At 45.0% G+C, this 21,677-nt stretch overlaps 1 protein-coding gene across 1 annotated transcript; it reads right to left on the reverse strand.

Annotated features, from left to right (window-relative positions):
• Positions 1 to 295: 295 nt before the first annotated feature.
• On the reverse strand, positions 296 to 20,744 carry LSM12 (LSM12 homolog). The gene is made up of 5 exons (XM_082602690.1): positions 20,557 to 20,744; positions 18,582 to 18,715; positions 4,781 to 4,890; positions 3,240 to 3,366; positions 296 to 2,454 (listed from the first exon to the last, which is right to left on the reverse strand). Exons 1-5 carry the CDS (start codon positions 20,678 to 20,680, stop codon positions 2,362 to 2,364), a joined length of 588 nt encoding a protein of 195 aa, XP_082458816.1. The 5' UTR covers positions 20,681 to 20,744; the 3' UTR covers positions 296 to 2,361.
• Positions 20,745 to 21,677: the final 933 nt, after the last annotated feature.

Consider the following 21,677-nt stretch of genomic DNA (forward strand, 5'->3'; position numbering starts at 1 on the left):
CATATCCGTAGTCACAAAGCGAGGAACTGGAAGTGTGAGAATGTGAAGCCAACTATTTTTGTCTCCAAAGCCTTGTTCTCCCTTCCACACTGCATGTCTTTCCCACCATACTAACTCCACCTCTTGAATTGCTCAAAGTTCCCCCACATCATTTCATGAACTAAAACCAAAGAGTCAAAAGTGCTTCCTACCAGAAACAGTTGGTACCCAGTCTCCCATTCACAGACCTAGAGACCAACGGGGAGAAAGTGATGACGTGGGACACGTGACACAGAGCTTCCTTCAAGGATTGCCATTTCCCATTAAACACGTTCACTTCTTTAATTGCATCTCTCAGGTTTTCTAGACCTTGCAAGGGCGCCTCTCTTCTCCCTCTTTTATCTTCTCCAGAAGTCTACGTGTCCATGCGGACTAAATCAAAGGCTTGGTACTTTAAATCAAGTTCTGGCCAATGGCAGGTGGTATGAAAGTAGACTCCTCAGTCTTCTCTCATTTTTCCTCCCAACCGTCCTGTAACAAACGGTCTCATGTACGTACCCACCCCCTTTATTTCCTCTACTCCACCTACATGCAGCTCCCAACCCTGGATCCCCTTCTTAACTTATATACCTGGCACTGTTTTCTGGATGAGTTCTCAGGGGTAGGAGGAGAGAGGGTAAAGAGCAGGAAGCAGAGAGTTTAAAGGGAAAGCTTAAACCAAACACACACATCCTCAGACCCCTCCCTCTGGGGCCTCTAAAGCACGCACAAACCCGAGACAGGAGTGATGGTTAAAAAAATTTGGGTTTTATTGTTTTTGCTAAACAATACTAAAAAAAAAAAAATTTCATTTTGAAGGCAGGGCTTGAATTATTTAATTTTGATCCATTTATTTAATTAAAAAAAAAAGGAAGGGGAAAGAGATCATGGCCAAAGCAATAGTAGTTAACCCCCACCCCACCCCCAAAGCTCTAGCCAGTCACATGAGCATCACCCACCTCCCACGCCACGGTGCCTGATATTCAGATGGTGGCACACTCTACCCACTGGACTGCCTTACAGGCAACAGAGGCAATGGGTGCCAGTTTAACTCTCAGCAGGTTAGTCAAACCAGACAAGCCGGTGGGCTAAAGTCCAGAAATTCTTCCCAGGTTTTCTGCCCATCGGCTGAGCACATACAAACTGTCATAAGCTTGTAAAACTTAAGGGGGGGTAGGGAAGGGCATAGGAGCAGGAGGTTGGCAGAAGAGAAGTGATAGGTCACCCAAGCTTTCTCCTGGGCTAGCGGCTCTGGATACAGACTTAAAGAGAGGTCGGAACAGGCAGACTCCAGGTTTCTCATGAAAGAAAACCATCCTTCGAGAAGGAGCTGAGATGTGCCGTGCAAAATAGTTCTTCCTGCAGAGGGCACAGGAGAAAGGACAGTGGACGCTCCCATCTAGGAGACAGGAGAGCGGTGAGGAAGTTCTTCTAGTACCGTGAAGTAAGACAAAGGCAGAGGGAGAATCCTGAGGTTTTTGCCGAATGTGAGACTGGTACACATACAGTTAAAGACTGAAAAGCTACCAGGAACCCTCAAAGCCAGATCCCATCTGCATACACTGGCTCTACAAAGTGCTGCAGGAGATTCTTGCTGTGAACTAAGTCAAGTTAGTTGCCTGGCTATGGGTGGTGGGGAGGACAATAGACTTTTATTTTCAGAGGGATGAGGTGGGAAGAGCGGCCATGATCTAGTAAAAAGAGACCTGCAAGAAGCAGAAAATATTTAGAGAACATTTTAATATATATTTTCATATATATATTTAAAGTTAAGAAAAATAAAACTAATTCAAGCCATGCCCTGTGCAAAAAAAGAAAAACAAAATAAACCAAAAAAAAAAAAAAAAAAGAAAAATTTAAAGTGAGACCTCTGTGTTCTGCTCTAGTCTCAACTTAAGTAACACAGTCAGCTTGTTACTTTTATTTTGGAAGAGAAGATGTAAAAGTTTCTTTCAATCACGCAGAAGGCAAGTGTAGCCACTTATAAAAACAGAATGGCAGAGACAGACTGGGAAAGGAAAGTCAGAGGTGAAAGGGCAGAGCAGGAAAGGAATTTTCAAAAATAAAATTAACAAGGTGACTGTTCCAGAAGGGGGGCTGTGAAAAGGACATGGTGGACCGAAGTCTGTTAGTCAAGTAATGATTCAACTTTTAAATTATTCTCTTGTTCTTTTCTGTTGGGTGTTTTGTTTGTTCAAGTCTAAGATTTGGAAATGCTGACCCTTTGTTGACAAGAGCCAACAGGAAATATAGAATCCCTTCCCTCCCCCGGCCTGCCTCCGCTGAAGCCACCACCATCGCCTCCTTGGCTGGATGCTGGAAGAGTCCTATGTATGTGTGGACTCAGGATGACAGGGCAGCCTCCTTCTGTGGTTGCTGGGCTTGTGAACGCTGCAGTATCTTTTGGCTTTCCACGTCTCTAAAATGTTTTTCAACCTGAAAGAGACCAGTCAGCCTAGATCAGAAAAAGAGATGGGCACACAAGGCCTCCCAAACAGTTCACTCTAGACGTCAACAGCCCGTCCTGGCTGTCTAGCTCGTGGATTATTCAGCACCTTTGCGCTTGCTGTCTGTTGGCCTTCCCAACAAGATAGCTGGGGGGTCCTCTCGTTTCAGCCACATTTTTTTTGCAGCTTCAGCTAAGACTGTCTAACAGAAGGGGAATCTATAAAGTAGAGTATGAAGGGAGATTATTATGACCCAAACTCCCTCTCCCCTCCTTACACAAGTGCAGAATGAAAAGCTGGTGGGGAATTACAGTCTTAAAACTTTTTACATCCACAATGTTGGTCTCTCAATGCTCAGTTTGTTTTTACAAATGCTGCAACTCAATCTAGAAAGTCAGATGACACATGAAGGGTCACAGACTCCAACAACCACTGATGTACACCAACCAGCCCTTCCCGAGAAGAACCCTGCCTGGGTTCAGACACAGTATCATGGAATGGTCTGGATAATTTCCAAAAAGCCACACTGCAGAGGACATGGGGTTGACCACTCGCTTTATTCTGCACTGCCCAGTGGTTCCACACCCCGCAAGTGTCCAAGCCATGGCTGCAGAACACCATGGTGCAGGGAGGCAGGGTGATCAGGCAGGGCTGCTCGCAGGCTGGCTGTGTCAAAAGGGGCAGGGACTGTGGCGTAATGTCTTGCCCTGAGGCTGGAGGGGAGAAGGCTGAGGAATCATCCTCTCCCTAAGGTTTCACGGCTCCTTTACTTACTATTTTGCGTACATGGCTCAGTGCACTCCCCTCTTTGCCTTTACAGTTTTCCACTTGATATGGGGGTGTAATAACAACTTCTTCCATGACTACGATGTTTTTTTCTTGCCATTTACAGTCTTTAATGCTGGAAGGAGAAGAGAGCAGGTGAAAGTTACCTCTTGCGGGGCATCCCACACCTCCTGCCTGATGAATAAATAACTCCGGAAAGCTAACCCCAAGTTCCTAGCTCACCACTCAGCCAATAACTGGTTGCCATCAGCCCATAGGGAGAAGTAGCCAAGAAGCATTTCCTGGGCACCACTGGCTAGGAAAAGCAATGAAACCAATGCACACTTATTCCAAGGATGGTCCAGAAGAGTTACTCTGAAGCATTAGGGACCCGAAAAACCACAGAAAACTTGGTGGCAGCCTCAGAAGTCCAAACTAATTTGACTTACAAATAAAGAGCTAGGCTCAGGCCACTAGATTCAATTTAAACAGCAGCCTAGGGCAGGGGTTGGCAAATTTTTTCTATAAAGGGTCGGACAGCAAGTATTTCTGGCTTTGCAGGCCATACAATCTCTGTCACAACTACTCTGCTGCTGTACCTCAAAAGCAGTCACAGATGATACATAAACAAATGAGTAGATCTGGCCCACGGGCTGTAGTTTGCCAACCTTTGGCCTAGGGGGAAATGGTACCTTTAAAAAGGCAGAACAAACTCCCCATCTTAGTGCAATCTGTACTCTGCTTCCCACCCCCCGAAAGGATAGCTGCTCCTCACACTGGCCCTTCTCAACGATCAGACAGCTGGGTAACTTGCCAGACCGGGAAAATCCATCCCAGTTCACACATGGAACCTAGGGCAGCTGCCACTGCCATGAGAGTTCCTTCACATACCTGTAAATGCTTAGATACTCACACCATGGCCTCAAACAGCTCTGATGCCAGCTACCATCTGTGCACCAGACTCAGGTGGTTAAATAGGGTAACAGAAGGCAGCAGGAGGAAGGGGGAGTGTCAAATGTTTCAGTTTTTCAGCAGCTAGGGAAGCTAGTGGAGAGTCAAATGACTTCTGCTGTGACAAAATGTCCTTTATGAGGTGGTAATAAGGTGGCCTTCTGCTCTCCCTACCTCCCTATGTTCACCCCAATATATAGTTGGGAAGAGGGAGACAGATATAACTTTCCCTTAATAAGACTGCGTCAGCTTTTAGAGAAAGGTACAAGATCAAAATAATAAAAGAGAAAGAAATCACTAGTTCTAAATTATGGAACACTGGGTCTGGAAGGGACCCTTGGGGATACTCTAATCCAAAACTAAGTTCTACAGATGAAGACACTGAAGCCCAGCGCAGACAACTTGTTGGAGATTACACCATTCTACCATATAGAAAGGCAACAAGCACCGCATCCCTGGAAGCCGAGGTACTGCCAACACACTACCCAGCTCCCCTTGTGACACTCATAAACATAACTACCCCCAAATCAGCCACCAGACAGCACCGGCAGGCAGCATCAGCCCCGGGGCAAGGGGCCCCTATGCTCCCCCCAACTCACGTCTTGTGTATGGTCTGGAAGAGCTGCTGGCCCTCTAGGGAGACACCGGCGCTGATTGCATAGGCCTGGCTCAGCTTCTCCTCCTTCTCTGTCCGTGCTTTGCTGGCAAGCTAGGGTGGGGGAAAGGGAAGAGACTCAGAAAGGCGTTCACCTTCATCCTTCCTTCAGGACCTAAGTTGAGGAAAAGATGCTGGAAGAGACTGGTTTGGGTAGATTCAGTTTTTTCAGAGACCAAAAGTGAAACAAACAAAAACACACACAATATACCTCAACAGTTACTGCTATTCCTGGCAAACATCCGTTCCTTCCAGTACTTACTGAATGCCTACCATGTGCCAGACATTCACTGTACTAAGCTAGAGGTACAGCACAGAATGGGGCAGGGGAGACCGACTATCAACAAAAACAAACAAGATAACTTCAGACAGGGCTAAGTGCAAGGAAGAAAATAGAACAGGGCAAGGTTATAGAGTATGACTGGGGGGCGGGGGGGGGGGCCTACCTGATGGGAAGTGGTGGTTCAGAGATAAAAGGTAATGCATACATTTCTACGAAAGGAAAGAATTAAGAATTTTTATCAGCTACTGCACTAGAGCCTCAGGTTTAGAAATAAATGTCTACCACACCTTCAAAGACCAGGATTTGAAGTTCTAAAGACTTGACAACCATTATAGTACCATTATCTGTACTCACATGGGGAGCCAGGACTCCAAGAAACCTAACCATGGATACTGTCCACCTTCGGCTCGGGCTATAGCTACCATGCTCTTTAAAAAAAGGAATGGTCTGCATTCTACCGCGTGTCTGTTCCTTAACTGCCCGCTAGTGGAACAACCATACACTGATCAAGAATTGTAGTAAAATCTGGTAGGTCTACTCAAATCTAGTAAATCGCTCCCAGCAGGGGTGGGTATCCTGTCTCTCCCCTCTAACACATTTGTGGTCCCCACCCCACGCTATTGGTTGCTAGACTACAGAAGTACAAATTCGAGTGGAAGACAAAACAAATACACTGATGGTTTACACGAGAGGCAGATAATGCATCTGAAAGTCAAACAAATGACTTGGAGATTTTCAGACCCATGAACAAGAACATATACTTAGTATACTGACGCTGCAGTATACTAAAGACATATGCACAAACGTACACATGAGAACACCCAACCTGCCCCCAAATGCCAGCTCCTTAAATGCAAAGAGAGGTCATACCTCCAGCACATTCCCAAAGTACCTAGATGCTTGGAATTCTTAAACATTCATATGCTGCTTTAACAGTGACCTTTCAAACCATAAGCCAAACATAGTTCTACAGGGGGAAAAACAAGCAAAGTGTCTAACTGTTGGGAAAATGAAGCACTTTATTAAGTGTGGGTTTGACTATGAAGAAGAGAAGAGGAGGCCTTCAAACAGGTTAGGGTAACTGAGGAGTCTCAACTGCCTCTGAGTTTCAAAGACTGTCTGAGGGAGGAGGGGATAAGAGCGCAGCTCATACATGCTGTCGCTTCGGACTCCCTAGGTAAAAGGGGGAAGAAAGGCCAAAGCTCTGCAGTGATTTAAAGCCAGAGCTCCCTTTTCACTTGGTCCCCAGGACATGGAGAGAGACAAATACAGCAGCAGTAAATAAATGATCTTTCAAGCCAGGTCCTGCCATTCTGGCCCCACGAGGTTACAACTTTACAGAGAAGGAAATGCACAGGGCTGACAGCATTCCCCTGAGCACCGGCAATCCCAACTGCAGCAAGGAAGCCTCGTGGCTTGAAAGCACTCAGTTTCTATGGAACGAGAACTGCTGGGGGTGTATTTTAAGTAGCAACAAGCAAAGCTTACTTGGTCACCAAGAAAACCCTAGTAACAAGGAGTTTCCTTGAGTCTCACTTCCCAAACAATCCTGAAGAAAATCTGAAGTCTCCAAGGAAAGAAAGGAAAACTGGAGGGAAGCAGAGCTCCCTTGGATTAACCAAGCTCCTGCAGAGCTCCTGAGAAGTGGCTAGTGGTCAGGCAGATGCTTACCCCATGAGCAGGCAGAAGGGTCTCACTTTGAGGTCTTTTTAAAAACATTTATCCCTGAAGACCAAAAACATCTCCCAATGTTGGGTCAGACAAAGCTGCTTCTATAAAGCTTGTGTTGCCTAGATAGTAACAGCACCCATTCAGGAAGACAAGAGTTGGCTCAAGAAAAGCAGGCATCCATGCAGAATATTTAAGAATGGAACTGACAAATTAAGCTGGGGTTGGGGAGGGGCAGGAAGGCTGCAAGAAGAACCACTTTTGAATTTTTGCCAGAGGCAGAGTAAAATGGATATAAATCTCAGCCACAAGTGATTTGTTTAGACAGCCTGAGTCAAATCAACACAATGGTTACAGAACAATGATTTCAAAATACGCCCTAGCCACTCCCACCCCCCCAACCTCCGCCAAATACCTGTTGTACAATCTCTTCTAAAGGGTCTGAAAGCAAAGCAGAATGGACTAGATGACTCTCCATCTCAACCCACAGTGCAGACTGATCCCAAATGCTAAATGATACAAGGGAGAGCCTTGGAAAAGTCAGCGGAAATCAGTGTAAGCTGACTATTTCAATTTGCCCCAATATCCTCAACTACTCTACCTGTACCTGCAATTGCTTTGGGGATTTGGATTCACAGCAAACCCTGAAGCCTCCAGCTGCCAGTTTATGAACTGTATTTTCATGGCTATCTGAAAATGCTTAAACCTAATATTCAGCTACAGAGATCTGCTTTCACTAAGAAGCTGTATAAATGGGGTAAATTTCTCCCACAGAGAACTGCATCAATTAGGCATGAGGAAGATTACCTTCACAAAAAGAATCTAGAAATGTTTCTTCTCAAAATTGGGGTGAGAAGGGAAGGGAGATTACCCTGTTCTTTTCACACGTGTTCCTGAAAACCCATGACAAATGTGGACAAGCCTCCTTTTGTAAAGCAAGTGACTATCACTCTACCCTCAAGTTAGCTGTAGCTCTACATTTCCCCACATCATATTTTTGTAAACTAATGCATATCTATAAACGGTCCAGTTACTCCAAGTTAATAAGTTTATGGTTACTGTCAAATGGCCAGAGAGAACCAATAAAAGCTGTCCCCAATAGAGAAGGTGTAGGGTGTGCCTTTTAGGCTTCGGAGGGTCATCAGGACTGCAGTTTTTAAATTCAGTAACTATCACCATACTACATTCATTTTCAATGCAAGCATGCTAACTGCTGGCCTCTCTCCCGAGTAAAACTGAAGCACTAACTGGTTAGAATCATAAAGAATGTTAAAGGCACCAACTTTAAGAATACACTGGGTTCAGGCAAACGGAGCACAAACCTACAAATACATATGTTACTAATGTACATGTGACCTAACTGAAATAACTGCACAAGACAACCTGCATTTATCTACCTCTCCTTTTATTTTGCACAATTCCCAGTGAAAACATTCAGTCCTTGTCTACTAACCAGTTCTTCCTCTCTTGGCCATTTTATATATAGCATCTTGATGTGGGCAACAAAGAAAAGTGCATGAACTTGACTCCAGAGCACATCAATATTAAAAGGCTTCTAGTCATGCCTGCTGCTGGGTAACCCTCAAGTGAGTGAATCAGTGAACAGCGACAACACATCTCTCCTGCACTCAGTGACATGGAGAAGCAGCAGCAGCCACAACAACATAATCCAAGCATCTTGTTATAACCTCATCTTGTTACTTGGTAACCAGCTGGGCCATCTTATTTCCACATACCCAGACCAGGAAAGCACAGGTGCTGTGAGGAATCCAGAGGGATTCCTACTGCAAGTATTTAACAGGCTGTGACAGCTGATCCAGCAAGGGAAGCAAAGTCCAGAGAGGAACCTGCTGGATGTGACCTACTGGCTCCACTGAGCCACTCTTGGTTTGTCTTCCCTCTGTATTCAGGCCTCCAACCAGCTGCCCTCACAGAGGGGTCAGGAAGCGTTGCAGCTGCTGCCCAGAACTGGCAGTGCTGCCTGCAAGCCCCGACGGAGGCTGAGGGATGGCGACCCAAGCAGCCAAGACCCACTGTCATCTTAAGGGCCCACGCTTGCTCCCGCTGTTTCAGTTCTGGGGCGCACTCCTGGAAAGCCCTCATTCTTGGCTAGCAACAAGCGGGCTCAGAAATATTTCTTCTGGGGCTCCCCTGGTGGCGCAGTGGTTAAGAATTCGCCTGCCAATGCAGGGGACACGGGTTCGAGCCCTGGTCCGGGAAGATCCCACATGCCGCGGAGCCACTAAGCCCGTGCGTCACAACTACTGAGCCTGTGCTCTAGAGCCCGTGAGCCACAACTACTGAACCCGCATGCCTAGAGCCCGTGCTCCACAACAAGCGAAGCCACTGCACTGAGAAGCCCACGCACAGCAACGAGGAGTGGTCCCCACTTGCTGCAACTAGAGAAAGCCCACGCACAGCAGCGAATACCCAACGCAGCCAAAGATGAATACATGATATAAATAAATTTTTAAAAAAGTAACCTGAGATAGATGAATAATATGAAAACCCCTAAATAACCCAAATATTCATCAATATGAGATTCATTAAATAAAGTTATTTAAAAAATATATATATATATATATATATATATATATATATATATATATATATATATATTTCTTCCAACTATCAATATCCCCAAGTCTTCCTGCTCCCTGGCTGAAAGCTCCTGTCTGAAACTTTCTAATAAAATACTGTTCTTTACAACCTCAGATAGCTGGGAACTCAAATAGAGTACCCTACTTGAAGTCATGTCCCAGAATACATAAAATGAACCAAAACACTGAATCAAACAGGGGAACAGTAGAGTCCAAGAGGCCTGGCAGTGAACATTGAAATCCTAAGAGCTAATTTGTTGAGTGAGAAATTACTCCACGCAATGCACGCAACAACATGCTTTACACGTATTAAATGTTTAATCTTCCCAACAATTCTGTGAAATAGGGACTAAAATTACTCCAACTTAACAGATGGACTTGCCCAAGTTTACCAAGTCACAAGTGGGAGAGTCTGGACTTGAACCCAGACAGTCTGATTCCAGAGCTTGCATTCTGAACTCTGCACTATACTCAAATAGTTCCACCTAAGAGAAATAAGAGAAATGTTGAAAATACACTTATAAATTTGAATGTAAAAGAAAATGTTTTATAAAAGAGAAAACATTTTAAGCCTCAGCTGCCATCTTCTCTTTTTATCAGTGAATTCTGACATTTCCATCAATGTCCTCTGTACAGAACACAATTGTCTGCCTTTTAGTGAAGGGCCTCTGTTTTCTGAAAAGGGTCCCAGTTTCACCCTAAACCTCAAGGACATCCTTTATTTCTCTGGTTGACGGTAATTCATAGGAATGCTTTTAAGAAAACAGATCCTGTGTGGGAAAGCATTTCAGGCCAATAATAATGGCTATTCCCTGAACCCATCATTTTCTGATGTGCCAAGACTAGAGAACGTAAGTCAAGCAAGTCTTCTGCACTAGAAAGTTAAGGTGCATTGACAGCGTTGAGCTCTGATGAAAAATACCATGCAGCAATTAAACTCCAATAAAGATGTTTAAAAAAAAAAAAGGAAAAACACCCTTGCAAACCCAGGGGCCACAGTGCCACCTCAGTCTCCAGGCTCTGACCACCATATTGCTGTCGTACAATACAGGCCAGCCTCAAGTCAGCCAGTACAGGCTATAAGCAAAGTTTTATACTTCACCTGGCTTAGAACAAAAACTAGTTGCCAGCAAAGTCAATAGTTTTTCTTAGTTGTTTGTAATTATGTCAACAAACACTATTCATAGCTACAAAAGACAGCTAAACCTCCTGGACACCAGCAGAGTAATTTCCTAGTCCCAAGCCCCTGACACCAGCACTGCTGTGGAACCTCCGCAGGACTCTGCCAGGAAAAAAAACTGGCGCAGATATAAACTGAAATTTGACCTCAGCAACCTATCTGTGAGAGTACACGCTCAAATTAGCCATCTCACACACAGCCGTAAGGATTAAGGGAGATAACGTGGGTGAAAGCACTAGGTGAGTTGTAAAGCACTGTACAAATATTAGCTGTTAACATTATTATTATAATAACATCATTATTATTAGCACAGAGAAGGTGGCTTGTGGGTTATTTCAAAAAAATCCATATAATCCAACCTTCCTTTAGCCAATGAGCTCAGGGCTCTCTCTCTCTTCTGCTTTCTGTAAGAGCTGCTAGAGAGGCTATAAATCCTTAACAGAATAACTTCCAAAATATAACTGGAATAGTAAGTTGGAAAATGCACTTTATGTGCCAAAATGGGGATTTGCTTATAGAATAAAGAGTTGATTTTAGTCAGAGATAGTGAAAGAACCATGTGCTGTCGTTTCCTGGGCTCTGAAGAGGGCAGAAAAAGAAAAGTAAGAAAGAAAAGCCACCCCTTGTCCCCCCACCCCGAACAAAAGAGATTCCAGATCAAACCCTTACCTACCACTCACTAGCTGCATGAATCTGAGCGAGATGCATAAGCTCTCTTGAGCCTTAGTCCATTCATGGGGGCCCATCCTAAAGGGTTGTTATCGGAGTTCAGTACGATAGACGTCTAACGCCAACACTGGCACTTAACTGGCCCCTTCCCTCATTTCTAAGAACTGCCACCAGTTCAGCTCACTGACAGAACAGCAAAAGCTTCTAAATCGCAGAGATGGACAAACTGAAATCAATCCAAATCAGCTGGATTCCATTTAACTTCCCTCCCTTTACCTAATCAATCGTGATTTATTCTTCAAGACCTACTCCACTGTTACATCCGAGAAGGCTTTCCTAAAATGTTCATGACTCTAAGCCAGGGATTGGCAAACTCAGACAACCACCTGTTTTAGTTAAGTTTTATTGGAACGACCATGGCCATTTGTTTACATATCACCCACGGCTGCTTTTGCGGCAAAGGCAAAGTTGATAGTTGTGACAGAGAATGTATAGCCACAAAGCCTAAAATATTTACTATTGGGCCCTTTACAGAAAAGGTTTGCTGCCCCCCTTCAAAAAGTTAAGTTCTGCTGTCTCTCACCACTCCCAAACATGAGATTTTTGAGGGCAAAAGCATTATCTTAATCATCCTGACATTCCCAGCACCAGGAAGGGAGGGGGAGAGAGGGAAGTCAGATCAAAGGAAAAGAAACCTTGACTATTAGAGATTCACAGAACAGTTCCCAATGGTTAAGTGGCTAACACACAGTCATATAACAATTCATTAGCAGCCCAGCTGTGAAAAGAACCCAGTTCTTCAAACTTCCCACATTCTACCACACTATACTGTTAGCTTTTGGCACGGTATATAGATCCTTTAACTTTCTAGTTCATGTACAATTTGCTTCACTCTCCAGGGTAGTTTCTGGTATTTATCTAAGCTAGCCTTAAATTCCAATGCTAGAACTTGACTGCACCACTTGTTTTTTTCTTCCCCCCAAGCCTCATCTCTGCCAGGAAAATTAAACCAGTTAGAATGCCCCTTTCTTAACACTGTAAGAGATACTACCACTGAGCTATCAGTAAAGTGCTTATTTTGAATCGTCTCTGTGTGAAAGAGATAGAATGCAGAGGTGGCTGCAACAACACACCTATGGCACATCTCTGCCAGTCACTTGGGCCGAGCAATCTGTCTTTTCACGTAGACGATTCTCCCCACACCCTTGTGATGTCAGGAAAGCCCCCTTCAGAACCAAACTCTTGACCTGAGCAGGGCTCCACCAAGTCAGCTGGCTGCCATGCACTATAGCCTGAAGTGAGTCATGAGCCCTAGCCTGGAACGCTGCACCCCCTACTATGGTTATCAGGTTGACCCCAATGTTTGAATGCCACCAAATGTGACCTCTTTCAAAGGTTAGTGATTTTTTAAATGGCAGTCAATCACTCTACCCCTCTGACTTCATCTCACACCACTCCCTACTTACTGTGTCCCTGTTGCTCAGCAAGGATGGGTTCTTCCTCTTCAGCCCACACTTGCATCTTCATGGCACTTCTGTGAGGAAGCTGTCTGCTCAGAGTCAGGTGCAAAACTTACTGGTGGACTCTAACCTGGGACTGTGGCCTTGACAACATATTCTAATCAAGTGAGCCAGTAGGTTACACGTAGCTTCTAGAAGCCAGAAAAAATTTTATCTGACAAAAAAGTCTTGCCTTCCCTAGACAAGTTATTTCCCTTCCACTTTCATAATATGAACACACTCTACCTTTTACTCATATATACATACCTAAACATAGGGTGGCCAAGTCATCTGATTCTACTTGGTGATAACTCCATACCTCAACGCATTAGGGTCAAGATATGGTCAAGGTCTCAGCTAACAGGATAGGTCCATGAACACAGGCCACAGTGCAGTAGCTACCAACGACCCCAGGAATTTACTCATACTTGAGGATTATCCCTCACATCAACTGAAAGCCGTAAGGTTATGCTAAATCTTAGCTTTCAAGCTGGTCAGAAATCAAAACAAAAACCAAGTCAGTTCTTCCCTGTGTGACGTCATACCTAAAGGTAAGCAATGACGTCAGTTCCTTTCAAAAGTGAACTTTGTGACTCTTCCATTTTCTCAGCCTTCCCAGGCCCTTCCACTCCCAGACCAATCTCCCAAGTATCATTTTTATCCAAAGGCAGCACTCATTCTTCATTACCAGGTGCTGACGAAAAGCTCTTTGAATCTCTTCTTCCTGGTTCTTCTTCTATTTAATCACTCACTGCTGGTTAGTAAGGTACAAATGGGTAATAAATACTCAAAACAGCCTGATCAATCAGTCAGTGGTTTGGTAAGGGAGGTAGATGCCTTATCTGTGGAGTTCACTTTTCCATGCTTTGTCCCTTTTCCTGCCTCCTGCACAACATGCGAGCATCTCCTCCAGAAAGTCTTCTCCAAATCAGCAAAGTGAAAAGAAGACTTACATGTCATTCGATGCACTGGAGGCATTTATCCAAACAAATGAATACGTAACACTTGCCTTGGCTGTCTCAGTGAGTTTGTTCCTAAGAGTCTCAGGAGTTGAAAGCACAACCTCTTAGGTTCTGTGACTGCTCACACTAACCTCCAGTACTCAGGCAACTGTTCACTTAATTATGCCACTTGATAACACTGCCCTGGAAATTCACGTTAATTCTGGTCACAACAAGAGGTATCCAATATAATTTTGATTTTCCCCAGTCTTGGGTTGGCAAGTTCTGATATCTGAGTGAACGTCAGATCCAGTATCAGGAAAGACTGACACAGGAACAGTGCCAATGTTCTTGGCTGCTTCCCTTTGTCATACTGTCCCTCTCCCCCCGTCCTGCTCCTACACCATAATTCAAGGAACATCAGTTGGCTGCACATAGCTAATGCGGGGAGAATAGGACTAACATCTGCCAACTCTGGTCAACTGGACCTAATCCTCCAAACAACTCTATGAGATAGGTACTAACATGACCCCATCTCTACGGTGAGAAAGCTGATGCTCAGCAAGGTTAAGAGGCAGAGAAGTGACTTTAAAGACTAATCCACTTGGTTCCAATGTTCTTTTTTTTTTTTTTTTTTTTTTGCGGTACGCGGGCCTCTCACTGTTGTGGCCTCTCCCGTTGCGGAGCACAGGCTCCGGACGCGCAGGCTCAGCGGCCACGGCTCACGGGCCCAGCCGCTCCGCGGCATGTGGGATCCTCCCAGACCGGGGCACGAACCCGTGTCCCCTGCATCGGCAGGCGGACTCTCAACCACTGCGCCACCAGGGAAGCCCCCAATGTTCTTTCTACTAGACCATTCTGCTCCTGACCACACAACACAGATGTTTCTCTTTACTCAGAAATATTACTTAGGATTATAGATATCTGCATGCTCATTTCATGTCACCAACCTACTCTATAAGTTCCTTGGGTAAGCACACAGAAGCAGAAAAAACATGGGACTTTGCCATCAAAACATCAGACCTGAGTTCAAATCCCAGCTCTATCACTTACTAGTTGAATGACCTTAAGCTAGTGACTCATCCTCTCTGAGACTCAGTTTACTCTTCTGTAAGATGGTGATGGTACGCCCACCATAAGAACTATTGCTAGGATTAAATGAGATGTCTACCGATCACTAGTTCAGAGGGTGGCATGTAAAAGTATTAGTTCCCACACTACTTGCCATATAACCTAGAACAAGTCACTTAAACTGATAAACCTATCTTCCCATCTCTTAAACTAAAAGGAAAAGAATACACTCTAAAGATCACAAAGCATCGTTTTGAGAATGAACCGAGATGTGTCAAAGCTCTTTGTAAACTGTAAAGCCCTAGAAAAATGTAAGGTATGGTCCCCAACAGAGCTTACCACAATGCCTCGCACAAAATAATTTTCAGTAAATGTTTGATAAATGCTACGTAAAAGAGAACTCTGTTAATACTGACATGTCCCAAATCACCTGAGAGCTAACTCACTGGGCAATCTTTATCCCCAGAGAACAAAATGTGGAGTCAAGTCAAAGGAACTTGTCAAGAAACACTTTACTTCACCCTACCATGCAGACCCTGGGCTCTCATCCTCATGCAATACTTAAACCTTCCTCGTGACAGAAAACTAATAAGCCACGTGGTGAATAACCTGAACCTCACTTATGATTGGCTCTGGTGTGCTTCTGTACTTTTACAGTCAGGAAATTGGCAACAGTTTTACAGGGTACAATGTTACTGTGGAGAAGATAAAATGACATTCAAAACTTCCACCTTCTGCGACCCCACTGTCCTCTTCCAAGCTTCCTCTTACATCTCACTGCTGTGGACAGACACAGGACATCTCAGCCTGCAGTGAAAGTGCCAACCAAAAGCAAAACAAGCTCATCTCCAAGAACTGCTAGTTCACACCATCTCTAGTTGGGCTGGAATTAAATATTTCCTTTAAAAGGCCTTCTATTCCATTTCCTGCTGGGTCGGAGTAAATATCCGGTTTATATCAACAGGTTTAATTAAACAAAGCACTTACTATGTCAGCAAGATGAGCCATCACGTGATGTTATCCTCCACTGCAAGTGGCGTACACACTGGAGGCTGCCTGCCTCTGGTGGCTGCTCCCTAGACTGCGAGTATCAACAGTTTTCTCCCAGGGGTTTCAAGGCACTTTAGTTCCCTTCTAAAACGCTTAAACAATCCTCCACCCTAAAAAGGAACCTCAAGCGCATGCTCGTAAATGAGAAGAACTTTTCATGTCATTCAAGCAACATGTAGTTGCCCAGATTAGCTGTTTTCAGGAACAGCAAGAGCCCTCGGGAAGAATCACAAAGCATCCTCAAAGGTTGGTTTCAAGGGAAAACCAATATAGCTTATTCATAAACAACGCTACGAATGAAGGATGAATAAATGAAACCCAAAGATAGCCCTCCAACCTAATTTTAGTCTTCAGTTTCTGACTCCTTTTTCAAGACTTGGCAAGCAGGCCACAAAGTAAGAAAAGTAAAGATTTCTGGTATTCCACAACCTATTACTTCTGGCTGCTTTCTTGAAAGAGTGGGTAAACAACTAGTTTACAATAATGCTAGTAGACAACGGACCAGCAGAAAGCAAAACCCTAAAGGCAAAGATAATCTGCAAACTAATAACCAAGAACCGTTTATACTTGAAGTCAAATGTAAGAAAAGAATTGCTTCTCAACACCTCCCACTTAACAGTCCCACCCACACCAGTCCAGCCCCTCTCAGATAAATGGTGGCACTTGGTGGTCACAAGAGCAGAATCCTGTATCTTTTAAATTTGAGAAAATCATCCCTCTTTCAGATAACTTTTCCTCGACTACTCACTAAAGGTTGCTGACAAACTTCTCATACCCTACAAACACTAAAGGATAACTTAGAGCCCTTTTCACCCTCAACATACCAGGCATAAACTATTTTATTTGGAACTTTTAAAATCTCCTCTGGGGACTGCCCTGGTGGGACAGTGGTTAAGAATCCGCCTGCCAATGCAGGGCACACGGGTTCAAGCCCTGGTCCGGGAAGATCCCACATGCCGCGGAGCCACTAAGCCCGTGCTCCACAACTACTGAGCCTGCCCTCTAGAACCCGCACGCCACAACTACTGAGCCTGCGCTCTAGAGCCTGTGAGCCACAACTACTGAGCCCGCGTGCCACAATTACTGAAGCCGTGCGCCTAGAGCCCGTGCCCCGCAACAAGAGAAGCCACCGCGACAAGAAGCCCGCGCACCGCAATGAAGAGTAGCCCCCATTCACCACAACTAGAGAAAGCGTGCACGCAGCAACAAAGACCCAACACAGCCGAAAATAAAATAAATAATCTCTTCTGCTAAGAGAAGATCATCCAAAGACGACCTATACTTTAACAGGAGGACTGAGCCAGTGTTCCAAAAATCTGTAAGTCTAAGAATGGGACATTCTGTACGCAACAGCCTTTAATGTGAAACCCAAGACCCTTCTGAATCTGTCCTCAGACACCAGTAAAAAAAAAAGTGTGGCACTTCCCTGGAATCTAGAAAGAAGGGAGCTCCAGATCTGAGGTAACTGCGTTCTGCCAGCCTCAGTCGCTCTCCTTTGTTTCAGCTGCCTGAGTGCCTCCCTGCTTTGCTGAATTGTAGCAAACACACTACATTCCCAAGAGAGGCAAGAGAATATACATTATTACAATACTCTTATACAGGGAAAAAAACTTCCACCACACTAATTCAAGAGACTTAAGGAAAGGCAACGGTTATGAAAACTGAAGGCCTAACTTATTCATTCAACAAGTACTTACGAAGCACCTACTCTGTGCAAGGCTCTGTATCTTTAGTGATGAACAAAACAGGTATAGTTCCGATCCCCACAAAACGAATTTTGGTTAGATAGAAAAGTAAACAAATGATATACAATTATAGTTACAAAAAAGCTATGAAGAGGGTAACCTTAAGTCGCAATTTGCCCAGGACACACCCATCTATACTTGTCTCCGTGTAAAACAAAAGCGCCACCCACCCCCCCTTTACTCTCGAAAATGTCCCAGACTGGACTATAAATGATATGTCACCTTATCTCTGAAGGCTAAGGTACTGTAAGAGAGAATAATGGGGGCAAATCACTTTAGCCTGAGTGATCAGAGAAGACCTCTTGAAAGAGGTGCCATTAAACTGAGTCCTGATGGATACGACTCCAGTCATTCTGAAAGGGTGTTCCAAGTACAGGGGACAGCAAAGGCTACAAGAGGGCTTGGGGTATTACTATTATTGATCAACATGAACTCTGGCTAACAGAACTAAAGAATCAGGAAAGTTATTTGAGGGTTCCCAGAGACCAATTTGTACATCCAAGATTAAAATATCCTAAAACTCTAATTTTGTTAGACCTCGAAATTCAAACATAAAGACAAAAACAAAGCTCTAAGGCAGTGGTTTTCAAATTTTTGTAGGTCATTAACCCCTCTGAGAATCTAAAAACATATTCCAAATCTTCACCCAGGAAACATATATTCTCATGTGCACACATACACAATTTCAGGAGGTTCAGAAGCAACGCCCCTACCCAACCCTCCCAACACTGGAAGTTCACACATGGACTGCAGGATGCAGGGGGGCGGGGAAGCCCTCTTTCACAAAGGACAAAAGCCAGCTCTCAACTCTATTTCTCTATTTGGGCATTAAGACATTTCTTAAAATCTTCTGAAGATAACCAGGAATAAAGAGAAAAGTTAAACTGATATATTTTTTAAAAAATATATCAAAACAAGCAATTGTAAATCACTGAAAAAAATGAAAAACAAACAATGGACAATGTATGTACCACCAAGAGTCAATGAGACTCAAATTTCCCATCATTTTGGAGAACCAGAACTGCCCTCAAGTCCTTACCTTACTAACATTGAGTGAAGCTAGGGGAGGAGGGGTTTCTGTTCGGTCATTAATTATTTCCACTTCTGAAACATACTGTAAGTTTATGAGCAAGATGTCTGCGTGGTTGGGCTTTCCACTGGAAGAGGGACATTCTGGTGAAAAAATAAAGTTAAGGAAAATAGGGGCAAGCAGAGAACGGACACATCCCAAAGGGGCATGGAAAACACAATTCACCCAAGGCTTGTGTAAAAGGTGTGCCACAAGCAAGAGAGGGAGCCTCACAAGAATCACACCTCTCCTCAGGAAATCTCTGCCTGTCACTTTCCTGCCGCACAACCCCATAACCAAAAGATCTCAAGCTTTTCAAAGCCACACACAATCCAAAATTGGAAGCCTCAACAGTGTTTCTGTCACCTTCTCTTTACCGGTTTTGTGAAGAGGCTTAATACAGTTTTAATGCCGCTATGCATACCGTTGGTCTTGAACGTAATGAACCACACTGAAGAGCAAGTACTTTCTGTTCTTGGTAGAATAATACTCCCTATATCCGAACAGTACTCCGTTCTCTTTTTCAGATTTGAGATTTCCCATTTTGCACAGGAGAAAACTACAACACTGGAAAGGAAGCTCACTCAAGGTGACCCAGCGAGCTAACCCATTCATTCATTCATTCATTCACGCACTCACTCACTCATTCTCCAACCATTTCTCAAAAGCATACTGTTTGTCAAATAAAGGTACAGTAATTCTTCATTCCGAAACCCTTCCAACTAAACCACTAATGTAAAAGGTCTTACTTGGTCCAGGTATGAAGTCTTGTGTTCAAAAAAACAAAAATTAAAAAAAAACCGCAACTGTTCTTGCTGTAATTAGTTTCAAAGGACATCTTCCTAAGCTACAAATCCACAACCAGTAGTTAAATGAATTAAAATACTTGCCAAAGGCAGCAGCAGACTCAGTTAAGAAATTTCCTTTTGAAAGGTGCCATAAGAGATTACTCTTAAAAAAAAAATCCAAATAAACCCACCTGTGGCTCAAATAAAAGGGGAAGGGGTGGCACATGTATTACAACCAGGTAGTATTCTGTTTCCATGACTGAGTTTCCTGGAGTAATTCAGAAATCACTTCCACCCCAAAGAAAGAGACCACCTTTTCCATTCTGTTAAACACTGACACATTCCAAAGGGAAGGCTACTGCTATGGAGAAGTCAGGACTCCATGTGCTGGGCTGACAAGAGAAGACAGTTTACTCTTTCACCTGTAACCCACACATCCATAGATAAGCCCCTGAAAAACGTGGTCCTCTCTCTAGGCCAGGTTTCCAATACAAACATCCCCAAAACAGCAACTTCCAAATCACTGAGAAGCCGAAAATTCAGCACTCCCTGCCCCCAGCGGCACCACGCATACACAAGCACCAGCAAAACAAGCCCCTATCCCCAGTTCTGCTACAAACTCTGTCCTGCAGTTACTCTCCCCCCAAACAGGCGAGGCCCATTTGGTCACCACCCCACCGCCCTTTCTTGGACCAAATCCCATCAGTGGACAACCCCTCCTGAACTCCATACCCTTGTCCCACTCACTAGCAGTTCCTTACTCTACACACCGTCTCCCCACATGATTTTACCCGTCCCCCTCCCATCCGAGCTCCAATCACCAGCCCCCCCCACGGCCACCCCTCTCCGGATTACTGTGTCCCCTCTCCTAGCGTTCCCCCCGAAAAGCCATCAGCGTGTCAAGCCCCCCTCCACCCACTCACCCTCGTTCGGGGCCCAGCTCCCACAAGGGGTGGGAGACAAGGGTCCCCAAGGCGGACCGAGGGACCCGCGAGAGGGGGAGGGGAGCTCAGGGCCGTGCGCATGCGCTCCGGGCGCCGCGGTAGCCGGTCGCCCCTAGGCCCGGAGAGGGCCCCAGCCACCGCCGTCGTCCCCCGCCCCCCCACCGCCGCACATACACGCCGGCCCGGCCTCGGGCTCCGCGCAGGGAAGGATACTTAAAGCCAGCATCTTGGACTGGTAGTCGAAGGCTACCACCTCGCCCTGCAGCCGCTGCTCCTGGCACGTCCGGCACGACACCTGGCTCCCAACGCTGAAGTACTCGCCCGGAGGAGCCGCCATCTTGGGAGAGCAGCCGCGGCCGGCGGCGGCGGCGGCAGCAGCGGGCGAAAGCCGGGCCCCCAGTGAGCGCCGCGCCGCGACGCACGGGGCGTGCTGACGTCACACGCTAGGGCGTGGCCTGGACTGGGTGGGGCGGGAGCCTAGGTGGATGAGGAGAAAAGAGGAAATAAAGAGGAATGTGAATAATTACGTTTGTGCGGCTGCGCCCGGTTTGTAACAGGCTTGCAAGGTCCATTTTAGAAGTTAAGGATAAATGACCTACGTGGAATGAAAAGGGGAGGGAGGAGGGAACTGCAGTCTCCATTACGTGCACACCTTGACACAAGGGTTTGATGAATGAACTCTATATTTTACAAATGAGGAATCCGAGGCCCAGAAGACTTAACTAAACTTGCTCAAAACGGTTACACCTAACTACAAAGTGGTAGTGGAAAGAACATTGGCTGTAGAGTTAACTAAAACGGAATCGGAATTCCACTGAGTTATATGACCTTGAGCAAATTACTAAGCCTGATTCTTTTCTTTATTCCTTCTGTATTATCACTGTTGAGCATCCGGCAACCCTTCGATGTAGGAATCAGTATCCTCATTTTACAGAGGAAGAAACTAAGTCTTAGACTAAACTTTGTCCAGGGTCGCACAACTAGCAAGGATCCGGTCTACCTGTTTCCAAAGACGGTGCTATTTACTGCTATGCTATATTAGATAATACCTCACAGAGTAGTTAGGAGGAGCGGGAGATAATGAGATAATGTGTACAAATGCATGGCATGTAGTAGATCCTTAATAAATGGTAGTTCCTCCGTGATCACCCATCACTGTTGGAACTCAAGATGCTTCCCCATCTCCCATCTTGCCCTCTCCTCTAGAAAACCGGGCAAAGAGCCAGAATGAGGAGCAATGGTATTGACAAAGGGAGCCCTGGGGCAGGAGTTTTGGGCCCCCCATTAATGACTATCTAATATACGAAACAGTTTTCTTAACATGTAAGTACGAT

Source organism: Mesoplodon mirus (genome assembly GCF_964341445.2).
Source record: "Mesoplodon mirus genome assembly, chromosome: 18".
NCBI lineage: Eukaryota > Metazoa > Chordata > Mammalia > Artiodactyla > Ziphiidae > Mesoplodon > Mesoplodon mirus.

Excerpts from the sequence above, each read along its gene's own strand:
- LSM12 (XM_082602690.1), bottom strand. The coding sequence starts at position 20,680 with ATGGCGGCTCCTCCGGGCGAGTACTTCAGCGTTGGGAGCCAGGTGTCG. Across the intron at positions 3,367-4,780 it reads TTCCAGACCATACACAAGAC|CATTAAAGACTGTAAATGGC; the intron begins GTGAGTTGGGGG and ends TTCTCCTTCCAG. Across the intron at positions 2,455-3,239 it reads TGAGCCATGTACGCAAAATA|GTTGAAAAACATTTTAGAGA; the intron begins GTAAGTAAAGGA and ends GGTCTCTTTCAG.